Genomic DNA, 19,582 nt, shown 5'->3' with positions numbered 1-19,582 from the left:
TCTGCAGGTGTGAATTGTTCTGGGCGGCATCTGAAAAGAAAGGGACATGGTCCCGGGCCCCTACATGGGGTCCAAATGCATAACCCTGTTGAGGGACACACCCACTCGAAGGTCCAGGATTATTACCTGGGTTAGGGTCATTTTGCCAACGCTGGTACCTAGGGAATTTAGGAACACCTCGGCCTAACCCTGGGGGTCCCTCAATCCTCACGGTGGGATTAGCTCGTGGTTCCTGAAGTATTGCAACAGGGGCTTCACGCCGACCTATTTTAGGGCCTCCTTGAGAATATGCCTTGGCCAGTAAGGCTAATGCCTCCTTCAAAGAAGTGCTATCAGTTATATGCATGTTAACCATTTCCTGCAAATGGGGAAAAGAGTCATCGACCAACAAACTAACGTATGGTGGCTCATCTGTTTCCTCTGCCATGTGACTGTGCCATGCTGCACTTAACCGCAGGTAAAATTGATGTGGGGACTCATTAGGTCTCTGTTTTAGGTTAGACAGGATGGCCACTCCAGCTTGCCCCATATGCTGATTATGTTCCAATAGGGCTACTGTGCCTTTAAAAGATCTCTCTCCTACCCTAAACTCAGGTGGCAAAGTGCTTCATAATGCTCGATTCACTGTGAGTTGTAAGATTTTAACCCAGTCTTTCCATGCGAAGCCAAACACTTTTGCTGTTTCTTGTACATTGTTGTGAATGCATTGCAACCGAAGAATCCTTCGTCATCCCTACTTGCTTAGCTACCAGATCTAGGGTCTTAATATCTGTAACAACTGCTACAGGGCAATCAGAATTAGAATCTGAGGATTTTCTCTTCAGATCGGGATCTGGGCTTCTATCTGAGTTTGAATTTATAATTTTTATGTTTTGACTTCTCCTACCCAAATCCACATTTTTCTTATCAGAACTATTAGAATTTTCCTCTGGAAATAATCCTGGATGAGCAGGGTAACTTTCCATAAAACCTATACGTTCTACACTCAAGGCATCTCCACAATGATGCAGGACATCTTTTAGTCCATTAACATCTGGTGTAGTAGGGTGTTTTACCAATAGACCAGTGATACCAGCATATACCAAGGGGGTGTAGAGGGACCACGAAATTCTAGGGACCTAGGCAATGTTGATGATCGCCCAAATGTCAATAAGTGTCCACCCAAAGGGGCTGGGTCTCCTGATCTATATGGTGCCAATGTAACATTGGGTGGAGGAGCAGGAATTGCATCCTTTACATCACTTGTTGCCTCCTCTGCGATGACACTTAACTCCACCTCCTGTGATGCCACCCTGGGATTTCCTTTTTCTATCTGCAGACTGCTAGTAGCTTCTGCACTGCAAGCTTTCTCTTTTGATTCTCCCTGTGACTCCTGAGACTTAGTCTCCAACTCCGCTCCTAAAGGTACTGTATCAACCTGAACTAACTCGCTCGCCCTACTACTAGTAATTGACCTTGCAGGTTTTTCTATCTCCATCAGTTCCACCATGCCGATAGGGATGGGAACCGATTCTTTGTTCTCCTTTAACACATCTCCTATCTTTTCCAACTCTTTGATTCTTTCCAACAGCTGACCACGGTCTGATTTATAGCTGTCCAGCAATTTGAAGCTGGCATCCACTCGCTTCTGCCAACAACATGCTTCCTCTCCTGCTTTCTGTACCTGGTACCTACACCATTTTAACATTTTCTTTAACTTCTGCTTCTTTTAGAAAAGTACTGACTGCTTCTTTGACACTACATGTAGCCGATTTGTTAAATCCTGAATAATCTTTCCTCCCTCATTCAAAGTTTGTTGGGCTTTCTTGAGTAACTCTATTTTTTTATTCAATTTCTTTCCGAGCGAACGACAAGCCACGAGCAGATATTTAACAGCCATTTCCTTTACCAGTTTAGCTTTTTTTTTTTTGCTCTGTTTTTACATCAAACACTTCACTTACAAAACCACATGGGTTACAGAGCCCAGCGATTATCTTGCTATTTCTCAGCTGTGAAACCTCCTCCATGTTCCTGAATGTATTTTCTGGCAAAGTTTTCTAAAGCCAGGCTGCGGATAACTCCAACAAACTTTACTTTTGCTCTTGCTCCACTCATCTTAACATGTAACATAGAACTAATTCAATTCTAAAACTTCACTATTGACTAGCCTATGTAATAAACCATATAATGAACACTCTGCTGTTCCTTACCCTGAAGCTGAAGGCGTTCCTTCACAGAAACAACAGGAAACACCACCCCAAACCGGTTTTTACACTTAGTTCAATAAGTCCCAAGTAAACGATAGAGGGATGGGGGCGCGTTCCCTCTCTTCCCTCGATGGCTCGTAGCTGATCGAGAGGTCTTTCCCCTCTGTTGGGACTTGCCAAACAGCTGGGGGAAACTGAGGCAGGTGGCTCAGAGGTGCAGTTCTGGAGAGTTGAGGGGACTGAAATAAGGTAGCTTGAACCGTACAAGTTCTGAGTTACTGCGGCGTCTTGGTGGCAATTAATACATAGATTTATCAACTCCCTCACCACCACTAGTGTGGGTCATCGGGCCCGATGCTACTACTAATATCTTATGGGTACCATTTGTTATAACTTTAACCTTTAATAAAGCCCCTTAAATGTGCATATCACTTTAAATAATAACACTATTACTCTTTATCATGCAAGATTAAATTTAAAATTGTGTAGTCTGGAGAATAGAAGACTGAGAGGAATCATAGAATTTTAGGACTGGAAGGGACCTCGAGATGTCATCTAGTCCAGTTCCCTGTACTCAAGGCAGGACTAAGTATTATCTAGACCATCCCTGGCAGGTGTTTATCCAACCTGCCGTTAAAAATCCCCAATGATGGAGATTCCTAATGTCCAACCTAAACCTCCCTTGCTGCAATTTAAGCCCATTGCTTCTTGTCCTATGCTCAGAAGCTAATGAGAACAATTTTTCTCCCTCCTCCGTGTAACAACCTTTTATGTACTTGAAAACTGTTATCATGTCCCCTCTCAGTCGTCTCTTCTCCAGGCTAAACAAACCCAGTTTTTTAATCTTCCCTCATAGGTCATGTTTTCTAGACCTTTAATCATTTTTGTTGCTCTTCTTTGGACTTTCTCCTGTTTGTCCACATCTTTCTTGAAATGTGGCACCCAGAATTGGACACCATGCTCCAGTTGAGGCCTAATCAGCATGAAGTAGAGCAGAAGAATTACTTATCGTTTTTTGCTTACAACACTCCTGCTAATATATCCCAGAATGATGTTTCCTTTTTTTGCAACACTGTTATACTGTTGACTCATATTTAGCTTGTGGTCCACTATGACCCCCAGATCCCTTTCTGCAGTATTCCTTCCTAGGCAGTCATTTCCCATTTTGTATGTGTGCAACTGATTGTTCCTTCCTAAGTGGAGTACTTTGCATTTGTCCCTATTGAATGTCATCCTATTTACTTCAAACCATTTCTCCAATTTGTCCAGATCATTTTAAATTTTAATCCTGTCCTCCAAGACACTTGCAACCCCTCCCAGTGTGGTATCATCTGCGAACTTTATAAGTGTGCTCTCTATGCCATGATCTAAATCATTGATGAAGATATTGAACAGAACCGGACCCAGAAGTAATCCCTGCGGGACCCCACTCATTATGCCCTTCCAGCATGACTGTGAACCACTGATAACTACTCTCTGGGAACAGTTTTCCAACCAGTTTTGCACCCACCTTATAGTAGCTCCATCTAGGTTGTATTTCTCTAGTTTGTTTATGAGAAGGCCATGCGAGACAATATCAAAAGCTTTAAGGAAGTCAAGATATACCATGTCATCAAGCACCTCTGCCATTTCCACATTTTCTGTTATTATTTCCCTCCCACCCACCCTCCATTGAGTAACGGGCTTACCCTGTCCTTGGTCTTCCTCTTGCTTCTAATGTATTTGTAGAATGTTTTCTTGGTACCCTTTATGTCTCTAGCTAGTTTGATCTCATTTTGTGCCTTGGCCTTTCTAATTTTGACCCTACATACTTGTGTTATTTGTTTATATTCATCCTTTGTAATTTGACCGAGTTTCCACTTTTTGTAGGACTCTTTTTTTAGTTTTAGATCATTAAAGATCTCCTGGTTAAGCCAGTGTGGTCTCTTGCCATCCTTCCTATCTTTCCTATGCAGTGGGATAGTTTGCTCTTGTGCCCTTAATAATGTCTCTTTGAAAAATTGCGAACTCTCTTCTATTGTTTTTCCTCTTAGACTTGCTTCCCATGGGATCTTACCTACCAACTCCCTGAGTTTGCTAAAGTTTGCCTTCTTGAAATCCATTGTCTTTATTTTGCTATTTTCCTTCCTACCATTCTTTAGAATCATGAAATATATCATGTTGTCATCACTTTCACCCAAGCTGCCTTCCACTTTCAAATTCTCAACCAGTTCCTCCCTCTTTGTCAAAATCATATCTAGAACAGCCTCTCCTCTGGTAGCTGTCTCCACCTTCTGAAATAAAAAAAAATGTCTCCAATACATTCCAAGAACTTGTTGGATAATCTGTGCCTGGCTGTTTTATTTTCCCAACAGATGTCTGGGTAGTCAAAGTCCCTCATCACCACCAAGTCCTGTGCTTTGGCTGATTTTGTTAGTTGTTAAAAAAAGCCTCATCCACCTCTTCTTCCTGGTTAGGTGGTCTGTAGATGACCCCTACCATGGCATCACCTTTGTTTTTTACCCCTTTTATCCTGATCCAGAGACTTTCAACAAGTCTGTCTCCTATTTCCATCTCATCCTCAGACCAGGTGTATACATTCTTAATATATAAGGCAACACCTTCTCCCTTTTTTCCCTGCCTGCCCTTCCTGAGCAAGCTGTACCCTTCTATACCAATATTCCAGTCATGCGTATTATCCCACCAAGTCTCTGTGATGCCAACTATGTCATAGTTGTGTTTATTTACTAGCACTTTGAGTTCTTCCTGCTTATTCCCCATACTTCTCGCATTAGTATACAGACATCTAAGATACTGACTTGATCCCCCCCCCCCCAGTTCTGTCTTGTCTCTCCTTTATCCCTGCTATATCAGCCCATTCTCCCCCTAAATTCTGACCTTTCTCCCAGGTCTCCATGTTTTTCACATTAACATATGTTAAATGTCTGGGATATTTAGATACTGGTCTCCAGCTTACAATGTGCTGGTGGAGCCTGCGTGGGAAACAGGACTAACCGTGACCATTTCTTTTCCCAGGGAGATGGCTGATCTCAATCCTACCTGGGATGACCTATATGCAGAATGTAGAAATATTCTTCCTGGTATGTCTGTGGAACAAACTAAACAGATTGAGGCTGCTATCAAAGCAGGAAACTTCTTAGAAGCAGCTTCTGTGGTGCAGACATTTAAGAATTTGTCAGGCATTGAGTTCAATATCGCCATCACAGGGGAGCCGGGATCTGGCAAATCATCTTTGGTCCATGCCATCCGGGGCCTGGAAGATAAAGACAAAGATGAAGATGCTCCTGAAACGGGTGTGCTGAAAAAGACCAAAAAACCAGTACCATATTGGCATCCTATGTGTCCCATAATGCTTGTCTGGGACCTGCCCTCGATCGGGACCACAGATTTTCGGCCCGACGCTTATTTGAGAGAAGTGAAGTTCAGCCGCTACGATGTCTTCATCATCATCGCTTCAGAGAGGAGCAGATTCTGCCTCACCGAGCTGGCCCGGGAGCTCACCGGGATGGGGAAAAAGTCTTACTTTGTGCGCTCCAAAGTGGACTTGGACCTGTTAAATGAGAAACACAAGAAAAGCTTCAACAAGGAGACAATCCTGGATAAAATTAGAAACGACTGCGTCAGCAACCTGTCCAGAATAGGGATGAGCTCCCCACAGGTTTTCCTTGTCTCGAATAGGGAATTTCAGAAATACGATTCTCCACAGCTGCAGAAGACTTTGCTAAAGGAACTCTACAACCACAAGACAGAGACGATCAGGGCTACTGAAGCCCCCAGCAGCAGTGGGTAAGAAATCCCTTTTTGGTCTGTTCTTTGTTCAGTTCTTTAGCGGGTGTTATACATTTATTCTTTGTTTTAAAATAATATCAAGTGGGGGGAAAAAACAGCAAAAATAAAGACCCTGTCCCATATTGTCTGAGGGGCCAAATCCTGGAACCCGAAGGCAGAAAGAATTCCTGTTGGCTGTGAAAGCGGCAGGGCTGAGCCCCTGTGCTCCTTATACAGGCCACCTAATAAACCCTTCTGAAATAACTCCCAGTTTTCATTCACATCCCAGACCCCTTATCCATGGCAGGATTTAGTTTGTAGACAGAGAACATTCACTCAATATTGTTGCCCCTTTCTGACCCAAGCGGATAGTCAGAGTTCAAGGCCCCGGGATGTCCCAGTTTGGCACAGAAAGTGAGGATGGGGTCTGGTATCTTGTTTCTTTACAAGGAAAGCACAAAGTCCTTCTTCTCCAAATGCAGGAGAAACAGCCCCAATCCTCTTTAGACAACACCAGATGCAAAAACTCTCTCTCAAGACCAGACTGCTGCTCGACTTTATTGCTTTTTGCTGGTGCTGAGACCTTGTCTACACTACAGAGTTATGTCATCACACAAAAAGCATTATAATAAAAATTGGTATTGCATGTTCATGCTACGCTCCCTCTGTCAGCAGAGCGCATCCACACTTTGGGCACTATCATCGATAGTGTGAGCAGTGCATTGTGGGGTACCTATCCAACAGTCCAGCTCGACAACTTCTGCTGCTAACTCTTGCAGGAAGGTGGAGCAAATCGTGGCTCATCTCGGGACTGGACTCAATGTCCTATGATGCATTGTTTTCCATCCCAGCATTCCATGGGTTTCTGGCTTTCTTTCACAGCATTGTTTAATGACCCTTGTTTGCTGTGCACCCCAGTATCTCTGTGTGAAGGGATGGATCCCGCACTACTCTCCTATGCTCTGATAACTGTCATTAACACATCATTAATGGCAGTGCAGTTAATCATGTAGTTCCTAATTGAACAGGACTCCCAGTTGCCTGACCTGTTGTGTGATATGGATAGGAGCCACTTTTGATTTCTTTTGGCATTCATAGAACAGTTGAACATGGTGGACCATTGCTTTTGGGCTTGAGAAACAAGCATTGAGTGGTGGGATCATATTGTCATGCCAGTCTGGGATGATGAGCAGTGGCTACAGCACTTTCGGATGTGGAAAGCCACCTTCCTGGAACTGTTTAAGCTTGCCCCAGACTTGTGGCACAAGGACACAAGAATGAAAGCGGCCCTCTCAGTAGAGAAGCATGTGGCAATTGCTGTGTAGAAGCTGGCGACTCCAGACTGCTACTCGTCAGTCACAAATCAATTTGAAGTGGGGAAGTCGACAGTTGGGGCCGCGTTATCACAAGTGTGCAGGACCATTAATTGCATCCTGCTACTAAGGACTGTGACTCTGGGAAATGTGTGTGAAATAGTGGACAGCTTTGCAAAAATGGGTTTCCCTAACTGCAGAGGGGTGATAGATGGCACAAGTATTCCACTTTTGGCAGCAGACTGCCTTGCAACAGAGTATTTCAATAGGAAGGGGTACTTCTCCGTGGTGTTGCAGACACTTGTGGATCTCTGTGGGTGTTTCACTGACATCAACATGGGGTGGTCTAGGAAGGTGCATAATGCACATATCTTCAGGAACACCAGCCTGTACAGAAAACTGCACGCAGGAGACTTTCTTTTCAGACCAGAAGATTACAGTGGGGTGATGCTGAAATGCCCATAGTGATCCTGGGACACCTGGCATACCCCTTACAGCCATGGCTCATGAAACCTTACACGGGACACCTGGACAGCAGTAAGAAGCAGTTCAACAACAGGCTGAGTAGGTGCTGGATCACAGTGGAATGTGCCTTTGGCAGATTAAAGGCACACTGGTGATGCTTTTATGGCAGGTTAGACCTCAATGAGAATGATTTATGAGGGAAGATTAAAAAACGTGGGTTTGTTTAGTCTGGAGAAGAGAAGACTGAGAGGGGACATAACAGTTTTCAAGTACATAAAAGGTTGTCACAAGGAGGAGGGAGAAAAATTGTTCTCATTAGCCTCTGACCTGCCTTTCAGTTTCCCTCCACTCCCTGCATTCCCTTTTCTCTGCATTGGAGATCTGCAGTACCTCCCGGAACATGTCGTCTTTGCTCCCTCTTGGTCGCTCTCTTATCTGGCAGAGACACTCCACCGATATGTAGGGAGTGCCCCTGAAGGCCACATCTGCAGAAGCACAAGAAGCAATACACAGAAGCCTGATTGTTAAATTCACGCACAGCACTGAAACGTTTCAGTTAAATACACCTTTGGTAACATAACAATCACTTTCTCACTGACCCTTGGCAAGCACATATCTCAGAAAACACCTCAAATATTCTGAGTGTTGGCTGGGGGGCGCTCTACAGAGGGAAAAGAGCACTCTGGAAGGGTCGTGGTACAGCTGACTTGGGACAAAATTCTCCCACACTTTTCCACAGGTGGGGGTCTGTAGCGGGGTGGTCACCCCACTCCTGCCCTGAAGGGCTTAAAACAGCCCTGGAAGAGTGATGGGGCGGGGGAAAGCTAGGCTGATTGGGGGAAAGCAGCCACAGGTGGGACCATGCCCCAATCAGGCCATGGCTGGCCCTGTAAGAGGGCTGAGGGCCAGAGACTGAAACAGATTCTCTCTAGCTTTTTTGAGAGCGAAGGACCTGGCTGCCTGGGAGCTGAGGAGGGTACCTAGGGTGGAGCAGTGCTGGGGAAGGGCAGAGGGATCTGGGGAGCTCCAGCCTAGCAAAACCCCAGGCTGAGGCCTAGTTAAAGGCCTACAAAAGGGTACTGGGGCTGCAGAGAGGCAGCCCAGAGATAGGCAAAGGCAGCAGGTCCTAACCCCCTTGCCGATGATGAGTGGTTTACAGACTGCAGTCTGCCCCAGTGAGCGGGGGCTAGATGATGACTGGCAGTAGCCACTGAGACAAGGTGGGGATAGAGGGTTGGGGGTTCCCCTGGGTGGGGAGACCCAGATTGTGGGTTGCTGCTGGGGACAGAACCCTGAAGTAGAGGGGCAACGGGGTCCGGCAGGGACACGGGGGCCAGTGGCGGGCGAGCCACCCGCCTGCAGAGGGCGCTCTGGGCTGGAAGAGCTAATTCCTGAGACGACCAGCAGGAGGCACCGTGCCGGTGAGTCGTCACCCTGCCACGGGGTCATTGAAGCCGATATCTCACCCCTTAGGGTAAGCAGAAAAGCGAGGGTTCATCTACTATACGCTTGTGGCTTCCACCCTAGAACCTATATTGCTCGGCTGTGTGCCGCTTCGGTCCCTGCACACGTGATTGCGGATTTCCTACAGAGGAGGAAGGAACAAAGCATCTCTGCCAAGGAACCTTCAGCAGAGGATTACTGAGTACCTCCAAGAAAGTTTCCTAGAGCTCTCTCTGGAGGATTCCTATGAGATCTCAGTGTGTATTGACACCCTGTTCTACTGTACGGATTAGCTGCACAGAGAAATGTCCAGCACATAGAAACACAACCAGCCTTGTACAAGTCTATGCCCTCAACCCACCTCCACACCTCACAAAGCAAAGCACCAGGCAGCTCCTCTCCTACTTCTTGCTCACTGGAGAGCAAATGCTGAGACTGTCTAGACAGCTCCGGAGTGGTGAACAGTTCCTGGCTGCCTGCCCCACTGGGTGACACCACCAGGAGCTCCACATTGTCATCTAATGCCACTTATTCATCAACGACTTCGTCCTCCAGGTTAGGCCCTCTTTCCACTGCCTCCAGGCCCGCCGAAGTATCCACGGGGCTCTTGGCGGTGGAGGTGGGGGCGCTGCCAAGAATATCATCCAACTCCCTATAGAACCGACTGGTGTTGGGTGCATGACTGGAGTGACGGTTTGCCTCCCTGGCCTTCTGGTATGCCTTTCCCAGCCTTCTGGTATGCCTTGCCCAGTATCTTTATCTTTGCTGTGCACTGCATTGTGTTCTAGTCATACCCCTTTTCACACAAGCCTCGAGAAATTTTCCCATTGGTGTCAAAATTCCTATGGCTGAAGTGCACCTGGGATTGCCCAGCCTCCTCTCCCCAAATCCTGAGCAGATCCAGCAGCTCTGCGATGGTCCGATCTGGACAGCGTTTGGTGCATCCGACTGCCATGGTCACCTGGGAAGATGCAATGAGACCTCTCCATGCGGAGCAAACAGGAAATGGAATTTCAAAAATTCCTGGGACTTTAAAGGGGAAGGAGTGTATGGCTGTTTACCTGGCTGCAGGGCAGTGGAGTTCAAACTGGTGACCAGAATGGTCAGGATGGGCATGGTGGGACACCGCCTGGAAGCCAATTAAAGTAATAAAATGAAGCATTGTGTCTACACCGGCACTTTCTCAACAAAACGTTGGCACAAAAAGCCTTATGTCTCTCATCAGGATGGTTTCATTTTGTCACCAAAACAGGGCACTTTTGCCACCAAAGTCTCATTGTAGAGTGCATGCATCCACTGTTTTGTCAACAAAAGCTGCCTTTTGTTGATAAAACTCTGTAGCGTAGACAAAGCCTGAGTCTGTCTCCATTCTTGTTTGCAACCCAGCTTGTCTTTTTCACACACCCACCTAGTCACAATACCCAGTGGAACCCTCCACCCACATGGTGTTAGTTTCTAGGCCAACTATATTAAACCTTGTGTTAGAGGTAGACTCTTGACTATCGAACAACTATCGTAAGAAAAGAGCACATTCACACATTATTTTTAATGAGGTTTTAACTTAACCCATAGCAAGGTTTCACCCAGCTCAGAACTTACCCCCCCCCCACCTCAGATTTGGCTCATCGTCCTGATGAAGCTTCAAATGGGGACACCCAATAATCTATCCCAGTGGGAGTCTCAACCTATGGCTCACCGGCCACTTGCGGCCCAATCAGCACAGAGCTGCAGTCCATGTGACATCCTCAGGGCCATACAGGTAGTATTGGATGCAGCCCACAGTGGTAAATAGGTTGAGATCCACTGCAATCCCAAACAGAAAGAAAAGGAATAATTTAACAACTTACACAGATGATACAAACTTAACCATTTACATACATGCAGGGCCCTTCTGTCAGGACAGTTTCCCATCACCAACACACAGGAATTTTATTTCTACCCTGATCTTTTGGGGCTTTTCTCTCCCTGAATTTCCTTTCAGTCTGCTCCTAATTTAAGGACTATGTATTATTTCTGTGGAACTTGATGACTGTGACAGTCCCCACCCATTCTGTTGGAAGGGGGGACACATTACTGTAGTAACTTTCTCAGCCTCAACTTTGACAGTTACATTCTCAGTTTTGGGGGCAGCCAACCTGAAATTCTGTCTCCATGGTATCTTCTGAGATGGTGTTTCCTAATATCCAACCTAGACCTCCCCCACTGCAACTTGAGACCATTGCTCCTTGTTCTGTCATCTGCCACCACTGAGAACAGCCGAGCTCCATCCTCTTTGGAACCGCCCCCCTTCTTGGAACATTTCCAAGAAGGATGTGGAAATATTGGAAAGAGTCCAGTGGAGGGCAACAAAAATGATTAGGGGTCTGGAGCACATGACTTATGAGGAGAGGCTGAGGGAACTGGGGTTGTTTAGTCTGCAGAAGAGAAGAATGAGGGGGGATTTGATAGCTGCTTTCAACTACCTGAAGGGGGGTTCCAAAGACGATGGAGCTCGGCTGTTCTCAATGGTGGCAGATGACAGAACAAGGAGCAATGGTCTCAAGTTGCAGTGGGGGAGGTCTAGGTTGGATATTAGGAAACACTATTTCACTAGGCAGGTGGTGAAGCACTGGAATGCGTTACCTAGGGAGGTGGTGGAATCTCCTTCCTTGGAGGTTTGTAAGGCCCGGCTTCACAAAGCCCTGGCTGGGATGATTTAGGTGGGAATTGGCCCTGCTTTGAGCAGGGGGTTGGACTAGATGACCTCCTGAGGTCCCTTCCAACCCTGATATTCTATGATTCTATGGTCCTTTTGGATAACTGGGTTTAGTCCTGGGACCCAACTGTACCCTGTACACCACTTTGTTTATTCTGTGCAGTACTGTACAACAGTGGTTCTCAACCTTTTTCTCATTTGCAGATCCCTAAAAAATTTCAAATGGAGGTTGTAGTGGGGTGGTTACCCCGCTCTTGCCTGAGGGGTTTAAAACAGCCCTGGCAGAGGGCTGGAGCAAAGGGAAAAGCTACTGGGCTGATTGGGGAAGTAGCCACAGCTGGGCCACGCCCCATCAGGCCACAGCTGGCCTGTAGAAAAAGGCTGGGAGCCAGAGGCCAAACAGAGTCTCTCTCTGCCTTCAGAGAGAGAGCGAGAAGGGCTTGGCTTGGCTTGGCTGCAGCAAGCTAGAGACAGGGTACCTGAATGGAGCAGGGCTGGGGACAGGCTGGGGAGCTCCAGCCTGGAAAGCCCCAGGTTGCGGCCCAGCAGAAGGCCAAGGGGTACTGGGGGTTGCAGAGGGTAGCCCAGGGCTAGGCCAAGGCAGCAGGTCCAAACCCAACCTTGCCTGTGATGAGTGGCCTATACTGCAGTCTGCCCCAGGGAGTGGGGGCTAGTTGGTGACTGGCAGTGGCCTTATTCTGAGGTGAGGTAGGGATAGTGGGGGGGTTCCCCAGGGAGGGGAGACCCTAGTACTGAGGGGTGTACTGCCAGGGGGCAGCACCCCAGGTAAAAGGGAACCGGGGTCCAGAGGACAGGTGGATCACCGGCCTGCAGGGGGTGCTCCAGGATGCTGGAAGAGCTAATTCCCTGATGTGACCAGCAGGAGGTGCCGCGGTGGTGAGTCTGCTCCTCTACACAGGTGCAGACCTCTTTGGAAATCTATTGTCAGTCCTGTATCTATAGTTGAATTCTGTTCAGTAAGTTTTCAGTCTAAGTTTTTCATGGACCCCTTAGACGTAGTCTGCAGACCCACAGGGGTCCACAGGTTGAGAACCACTACTGGATAAGGTCCCTCCCCGGTTTTATCCAGTTTATCCTATTTTTCTTCTAGGACTGTGGTAGCAGATCAGCTCTCCTCTTTTCAAAGATTCCCTATATGAACTTACATTATCAAGGCTTTTCACTTTATCAGATGCTAGCCCCAAATTTTCTATGGCAAAGGTGTGAGCTTTTTTCCCCTCTTGGATTGTAGGGTTTCTACATGGTTCAAATGCTTCAAAGCCCTTTGTCCCTCTTCAGGAGCTCCGCTCAAGAGATTTGCTGGGGTCTTTAGCTTATTCCCAAATATGAGGCGTGCTGGGGATGGTCCAGCTGCAAGTAGAAATTGATGAAGTCTGATATTTACTTTGATGTAATCTTGTTTACTTACAGTGAATGTACAAAGTCCTGCTTCTGAGAACCCAGAGGGAACCCAAACCAAATTTCTATCTTACAGCCCCAAGCTTCTTTTCAGCCAGCACCCTTGGATACTCTTTCAGGGTTAGTCCTATGCCTCTGCAAGAGAGTCTTAACCTTGCCTTGCAGGTAACCCTCAGTGGACTTCAGCTCCCAAACTCCCCAGAGGCAACTCTTTGCAATGTCCAGAAATGTCTACAGAAATTGCCAAGAGACAGAACACACCACGGTCTGCTAGCGCAGCTGAGGATACACATTTCCCTTTAGCACCCAACACTTGAGATGATTTATTGTACAACTGAGAATAAGCTGATTAATAAAGAATGTGAATGTAAATGCTATTAAGCAAGAGTAATAGGAACAGAATATAGTTACAACTCAAACAAAAACAGAACCCCGACAGATTCTCCCTTTTCTTGTCTCTGGTTGTTGACGTATGCCTGGTTCCACTCATGATCCAAACCAGAGACCACCATGGGGCACCCTTGACAGAGGCATATTCCCTGTGGTACTATGTGTCAGTCCTTCAAACCCCTCCTGGGCTTTGCTTTGGAGCAGCAGGCCAAGGAAATCCAGCTTGGCAGCCTCACCCCAGCCATTTACTTTGGCAGCTCACACAGACAGTCTGATTCAGCCGGCCCAGCCCTGGCCATCCCCAATATGAGCTCCGGGCATGAAGCCAGGCGGCCACATCTCTCCACCTGCACTGCCTTATTTCTGCTCTCAGAGCTCAGGGGAACACTTTGATTGTCAGGATTGGTCTTTTCCGCCCACCAAGCAGCCCTCGCACCTGTGGTACCTGCCCCTTAAGCCTTGCCAGCCAAATCTGCCAGCCGGCATCCCACCTTGGACACCAGTGTAATTACTGTGGTTGCCCAAGTACATCAAACCCCTAGGGCGCCTGTCACGTGCCAGGTTACCACGACTTGGACACAAGCACTGTAGGTGTTTTGCAGCTAGGCCTTGTCGATGCGAGTCCTGGTCGGTCCCAGTAACCACTCAGAAACATGGCTGAGGGAAATGTTTTTACTAGGGTTGACCGGAAAGGCTGTAGAGACCCTAGGTACAGATGGTGAAACAGTTACAGTGCAGAGTGAGATGTAGTGATTGCAGGCCGATTCCTGTCTGGATCCCTGGGGCAGTCCTGCTGACAGCCAGGGCTCTTCAGGCACAGAGCCTGGGGTACCCTCACCAGTCCAGTCTCTAGTCCAGCAAACAGGAGCTTACGGGTTTCCAGGCCAGGCTCAGTTAGTGTCTCTCTGCCCAGCTGCTGCTGCTCGCACTCAGACCAGCCCACAGCACTGATGTCTCATACTCAGCCTGTTCCACATGCAGCTCTGTCCACAGCTCCTGGGGCTTCTCTTCTCTGCTGCCCTGTGGCTCCCACTGCCCACCCAGTCCCTGGGTGAGAACCTTTCCCCTTCCTGGCCCGGGGAAGGTGAAGTGCAGTGGGGAGGAGGCTAATGGGGTGTGCAGTCCCTGCTTTGCAGATCCAGTAAAGAGCTCAACTGAACGGGAGGAAGGAGAGGAGTGAGGCCATAGGTGCCGACTCCATCGGTGCTCTGGGGCTCAAGCACCCACAGAAAAAAACACCAGCCACAGCTGTTAGGTGGGGCTGCCGATGAGCTATTCAGTGGCTGGGGGAGGCACTTGGAGGAGGGTGGTTCATTCAGGGGAGGGGAACGGAGTTGGGACGGGATGGGGCCTCAGGGGAAGGAGCAGAGGGAAGCAGGGACTTGGGGTGGAGTTGGGGTGGAGCACGCCCAGGGGAAAATCAAAGTCAGTGCCCATGAGTGAGGGCAAAAGTTTCCTCCATGGTATTCTCCTATCCCACAGACTAAAGGAAATTAACAGTTAAGTGACTTGAAATTAGGATGACCAGACAGCAAGTGTGAAAAATCGGGACGGGGTGGGGGGCAATAGATGCCTATGTAAGAAAAAGCCCCAAATATCAGGACTGTCCCTATAAAATCGGGACATCTGGTCACCCTATTTGACATCACATGGTCAGATCCAATTCAGTTACTTGGAGGAAGGGTTTCGTTACAACTGCATGCAGATGTGATTGCCCTCCAGCACAGCACCCCCTAGTGGCACATGTACACTGAAATGAAGCTTTCTCCTTTGAGCATTCTAAAAAGTTTATTTAAACTTGTGGCAGGGTGATGACTCACCGGTGCGGTGCCTCCTGATGGTCGTCCTGGAAATTAACTCTTCCAGCCGGGAGCGCCCTATGCAGGCCTGTGTCTCACCCACCGCTGGCCCCCATGTCCCTCCCGGACCCCGGTGCCCCTCTACATCAGGGTTCTGTCCCAGCAGTAACCCATAATCTGGGTCTCCCCACCCAGGGGAATCCCCAACCCTCTACCCCCACCTCGCCTCCGTGGCTACTGCCAGTCGTCATCTAGCCCCCGCTCACTGGGGCAGACTCAAGTCTGTAAACCACTCATCATCAGCAAGGGGGTTAGGACCGGCTGCCTCTGCCTATCTCTGGGCTGCCCCTCTGCAGCCCCAGTACCCTTTTTGGCCTTTTAGCAAGGCCTCAGCCTGGGGTTTTGCTAGGCTGGAGCTTCCCAGCTCCCTCCACCCTTCCCCAGCACTGCTCCACCTCAGGTACCCTTCTCAACTCCTAGGCAGTCCGGTCCTTCTCTCTCAGAAGCTAGAGAGAGTCTCCTTTAGCTTCTGGCCCACAGCCCTCTTATAAGAGCCAGCTGGGCCCTGATTAAGCTGGCCACAGCTGTGGTCAGCTACCCAGTTAGCTTCCCCCAGCTGTTCTTAAACCCTTTCCCTGCTGCAACCCTCTCCAGGGCTGCTTTTAACCCCTTTTATGCAGGAGTGGGGCAGCCGCCCCTCTAGAAAACTCTAGATTATTTTATTTACTCATTGCAAGTTGTAACCAATATCTCCTTTCCTGCCAGCCCTGTGACTCTGTTACATGGAAATAAGGACATCTCTTTTTGCTGGGTCTCTCTCACTTAATCAGTTCCTTGCTACTGTAAGGGTCTCGGGCACTGGTCACCTCGGTGCCTCCTGTTCCCTTCCTGTGGTATAATTTGGTCTCCTGAGGGCGGTAATGCTTTGGTCTCATTTTGGTTGTTGGATTTAGTGTGCGGGTGCTGAGAGCTGTTAGTGGCCTGGACATACATTGGGTCAGACTAGGTGATATGGTGCATCTCTTCTGGCCTTAAACACTATGTCTCAATGGAAAATCATGGAAGACAGGAGGGATTGCAGAGGATTAGAAATGGGCAAATATAATGCCAATTTATAAAAAGGGAAATAAGGACAACCCGGGGAATTACAGACCAGTCAGCTTAACTTCAGTACCTGGAAGGATAATGTAGCAAATAATCAAGCAGTCAATTTGCAGACATCTGAAAATAACGAGATAATAATTCAGTCAGCAAAAACAAATTGTATCAAACCAAGCTAATAGCTGTCTTTGACATGGTAACAGTTTTCAAGTACATAAAAGGTTATTACAAGGCGGAGAGAGGTAAATTGTTCTTGAAGCAATGGGCTTAAATTGCAGCAAGGGCGGTTTAGGTTGGACATTGGGAAAAATTTCCTAACAGTCAGGGTGGTTAAGCACTGGAATAAATTGCCTAGGGAGGTGGTGGAATCTCCATCATTGGAGATTTTTAAGAGCAGGTTACACAAAGACCTGTCAGGGATGGTCTAGATGGTGCTGGTCCTGCCATGAGTGCAGGGGACTGGACTAGATGACCTCTTGTGGTCCCTTCCAGTTCTGTGATTCTATGACTCTAACTCTACTGACCGTGATTTAGTAAATAGCCCGAGGGGGGGGGGGAGAACCCCCTAACCCTCACTGGAATTTATGTTTCTTTTCCCAGGATGATGGATGATTCAAAAACTCACTGGGCAGATTTGATTTCAAAATGGGGCAGGAAACTGCCCGGTCTGTCTGAGGAGGAAATTAAAGAATTCCAGACCGCTGCCAAAGCCGGAAACCTCTCAAAAGCCATTTCTGTGGTAAAGAAGTCTGATGAGTTGCTGAGAAATACCAAGCTCAACATCGCCATCACAGGGAACTCAGGCTCTGGGAAGTCGTCTTTCATCAATGCCATAAGGAGCTTGAATGATGATGACAGAGGCGCAGCTGAGACTTGGGTGAAAGAAACAACAGACAAGCCAACTGCTTATCCCCATCTCATGCACCCAAATGTCACTATGTGGGACCTTCCTGGGATCGGAACAATGAAGTGTCCAGCAGAAAAATACATAAAAGATATGAAATTTGATCGTTATGATTTCTTCATCATCATCTCAGCCGGGCGCTTCACAGAGGCTGATACCAAACTTGCCAAAGAAATCAAGAGGATGGGGAAGAAGTTTTACTTTGTCCGCAGCAAGGTAGATGTGGACTTGGATAATGAACAAAGAAAAAGAGATTTCAATGAGGAGAAAACTCTACACATAATCAGAAGTGACTGCATGGAGCAGCTGGAAGAAGCAGGCATCGTCTTCCCACAGGTTTTCCTGCTGTCGAGATGGCACTTTGACAAGTACGATTCTCCCCAACTGCAGGAGACTTTGGCGAATGAAATCGACACTCACAGGAGACACGTTCTCATCTGTGCCCTGCCCAGTACGTCTGAAAAAATCTTGAAAAAGAAACAGAAGGCCCTGCAGGAACAGATCTGGAAACAAGCCCTGAAGTCGTGCGCTGTCGCTGCTGTTCCTTTCCCATTTCTCTCGGTTAAGTGCGATGTCGACATCTTGGTGGAGAACATGAGGGAGTATTGCCAGTGCTTTGGCCTGGATGATGATTCCCTCAAATCACTTGCTAGGCAGGTTGGGAAGTCTGTTGATGAGCTGAAGTCTGTGATAAAGTGCCCTCTGATCAAAGATATAACAAGAGATGAGGCTTTGAAGCGGCTCAGAGAGGCTACAGGGGAAGGTATGATGACCGCTAAATATTTTATCAGTGTGGTACCACTGATTGGTTCTGGGATAGCGGCAAAGAGATCTTACAGTGTCACCTATGAAATGCTACATAGGTTTGTGGATGAAGTTGCAGAAGATGCTCAACGAGTCCTGAAAAAGGCTTTGGAGGGAGCAGAGAATAACTAATAACAGTGTCGCAAGGCAGAGCTTCGCCCCAGCTTCCCGGGATAAACTGCCACAGCCACGGTCTCATTTCTTCAATTTTATAGTCCCAAACTTAAACAAAAACCATTCTCAGCTCACCCCTGCATTGCAGACTTTCATGGCTTCCCCTTCCAGGGGTCTCGGGCAGTCCTGCTGCTCCTGCTTCCTGCAGCTTCCTGCCTCTCTCTCAGCCAGTCCCCCCTCAGCGGTTCCCTCTAGGGTCTGTCCACACTGCGCACTAAGCCTAGGCTCTGACTCAGGTTTGAGCCTTAGCCCCACCTACTTCCACAGCCAATCAGCCTGACTCGGGTCAGTGAGCACTCAGAAGCGGGTCCTAGGATGCTGCTGGGGGGGTGGTCAGAGCCCGAGTCCCAATAAACTCAGGTCCAAGCCCTGTCATTCTGCAGTGTGGATGCAGCTCATGCTGCAGACCCCAACCAGAAGCTCTGCGTAGTGCAGTGTGGACGTGTTAGCATCAATGGAAAAAGCCTTTTTGTTGACGTAGGAAAGTGCTATAGCTGCAGTACTGGAACACCCGGACGGTGGACATGGCCTACGGGTCTGTCTGCACTACGGAGACTGTATATCAGTGTAGCTACATCACTGTAGCTATGTCGGCATAGAAACGTAGATGCAGCCCAAGCCCAGGGAAAGGGTTTTTCCGTTGCTGTAGGACACCACTTCCCTGAGTGATGGTTCCTTCCGTCGCCATAGCTATGTCTACACTGGGGCTCAGTCGGCAGAGCCATGTTGATCAGGGTGTGCTAGATCTGGGACGAGTCTGCCAGTTTCTATCTCTGGGGGCTTGGCTACACTTGCAGATGTAGAGCGCTGGGAGTTAAACCAGCCTTCGGAGACAGCAGCAGGAAAAACACTGCCATGTGTTTACACTGTCAGCTGCAAGCGCAGTGGTGTGGCCACATTAGCAGCTCTTGCAACACCACAGAGAGCAATGCATTGTGGTAGCTATCCCAGTGTGCAAGTAGCTGCAGCGTGCTTTTCAAATGGGGGGGGGCGTGGAGTGTGGCAGGGAGTGTGTTGTGTGTATGTGGGGGGAGAGACAATGTGTTTTGGGGGGCAGAGAGTGTCAGCATGCTGTCTTGTAAGTTCAGACCCCCCCGCCGCTCTCTCACACACACACACAC

The 19,582-nt window shown here is 48.1% G+C and overlaps 1 protein-coding gene across 1 annotated transcript; it reads left to right on the top strand.

Moving 5' to 3' along the window:
- The first annotated feature begins 1,300 nt into the window (after window positions 1–1,300).
- LOC135892470 (interferon-inducible GTPase 5-like) lies at window positions 1,301–18,419 on the top strand. The gene is made up of 3 exons (XM_065420259.1): window positions 1,301–1,404; window positions 5,202–5,972; window positions 17,180–18,419. Exons 2-3 carry the CDS (start codon window positions 5,206–5,208, stop codon window positions 18,417–18,419), a joined length of 2,007 nt encoding a protein of 668 aa, XP_065276331.1. The 5' UTR covers window positions 1,301–1,404; window positions 5,202–5,205.
- Window positions 18,420–19,582: the final 1,163 nt, after the last annotated feature.

This window comes from Emys orbicularis, chromosome 20, assembly GCF_028017835.1.
Source record: "Emys orbicularis isolate rEmyOrb1 chromosome 20, rEmyOrb1.hap1, whole genome shotgun sequence".
In the NCBI taxonomy this organism is placed as follows: domain Eukaryota; kingdom Metazoa; phylum Chordata; order Testudines; family Emydidae; genus Emys; species Emys orbicularis.
This window is presented reverse-complemented; position numbering and strand designations above follow the sequence as displayed.

Bases quoted from the DNA above. Each gene is read 5' to 3' on its own strand.
- LOC135892470 (XM_065420259.1), top strand. From the start codon at position 5,206: ATGGCTGATCTCAATCCTACCTGGGATGACCTATATGCAGAATGTAGA. The intron at 5,973-17,179 runs GTAAGAAATCCC...TTCTTTTCCCAG, and splicing joins GAAGCCCCCAGCAGCAGTGG to GATGATGGATGATTCAAAAA.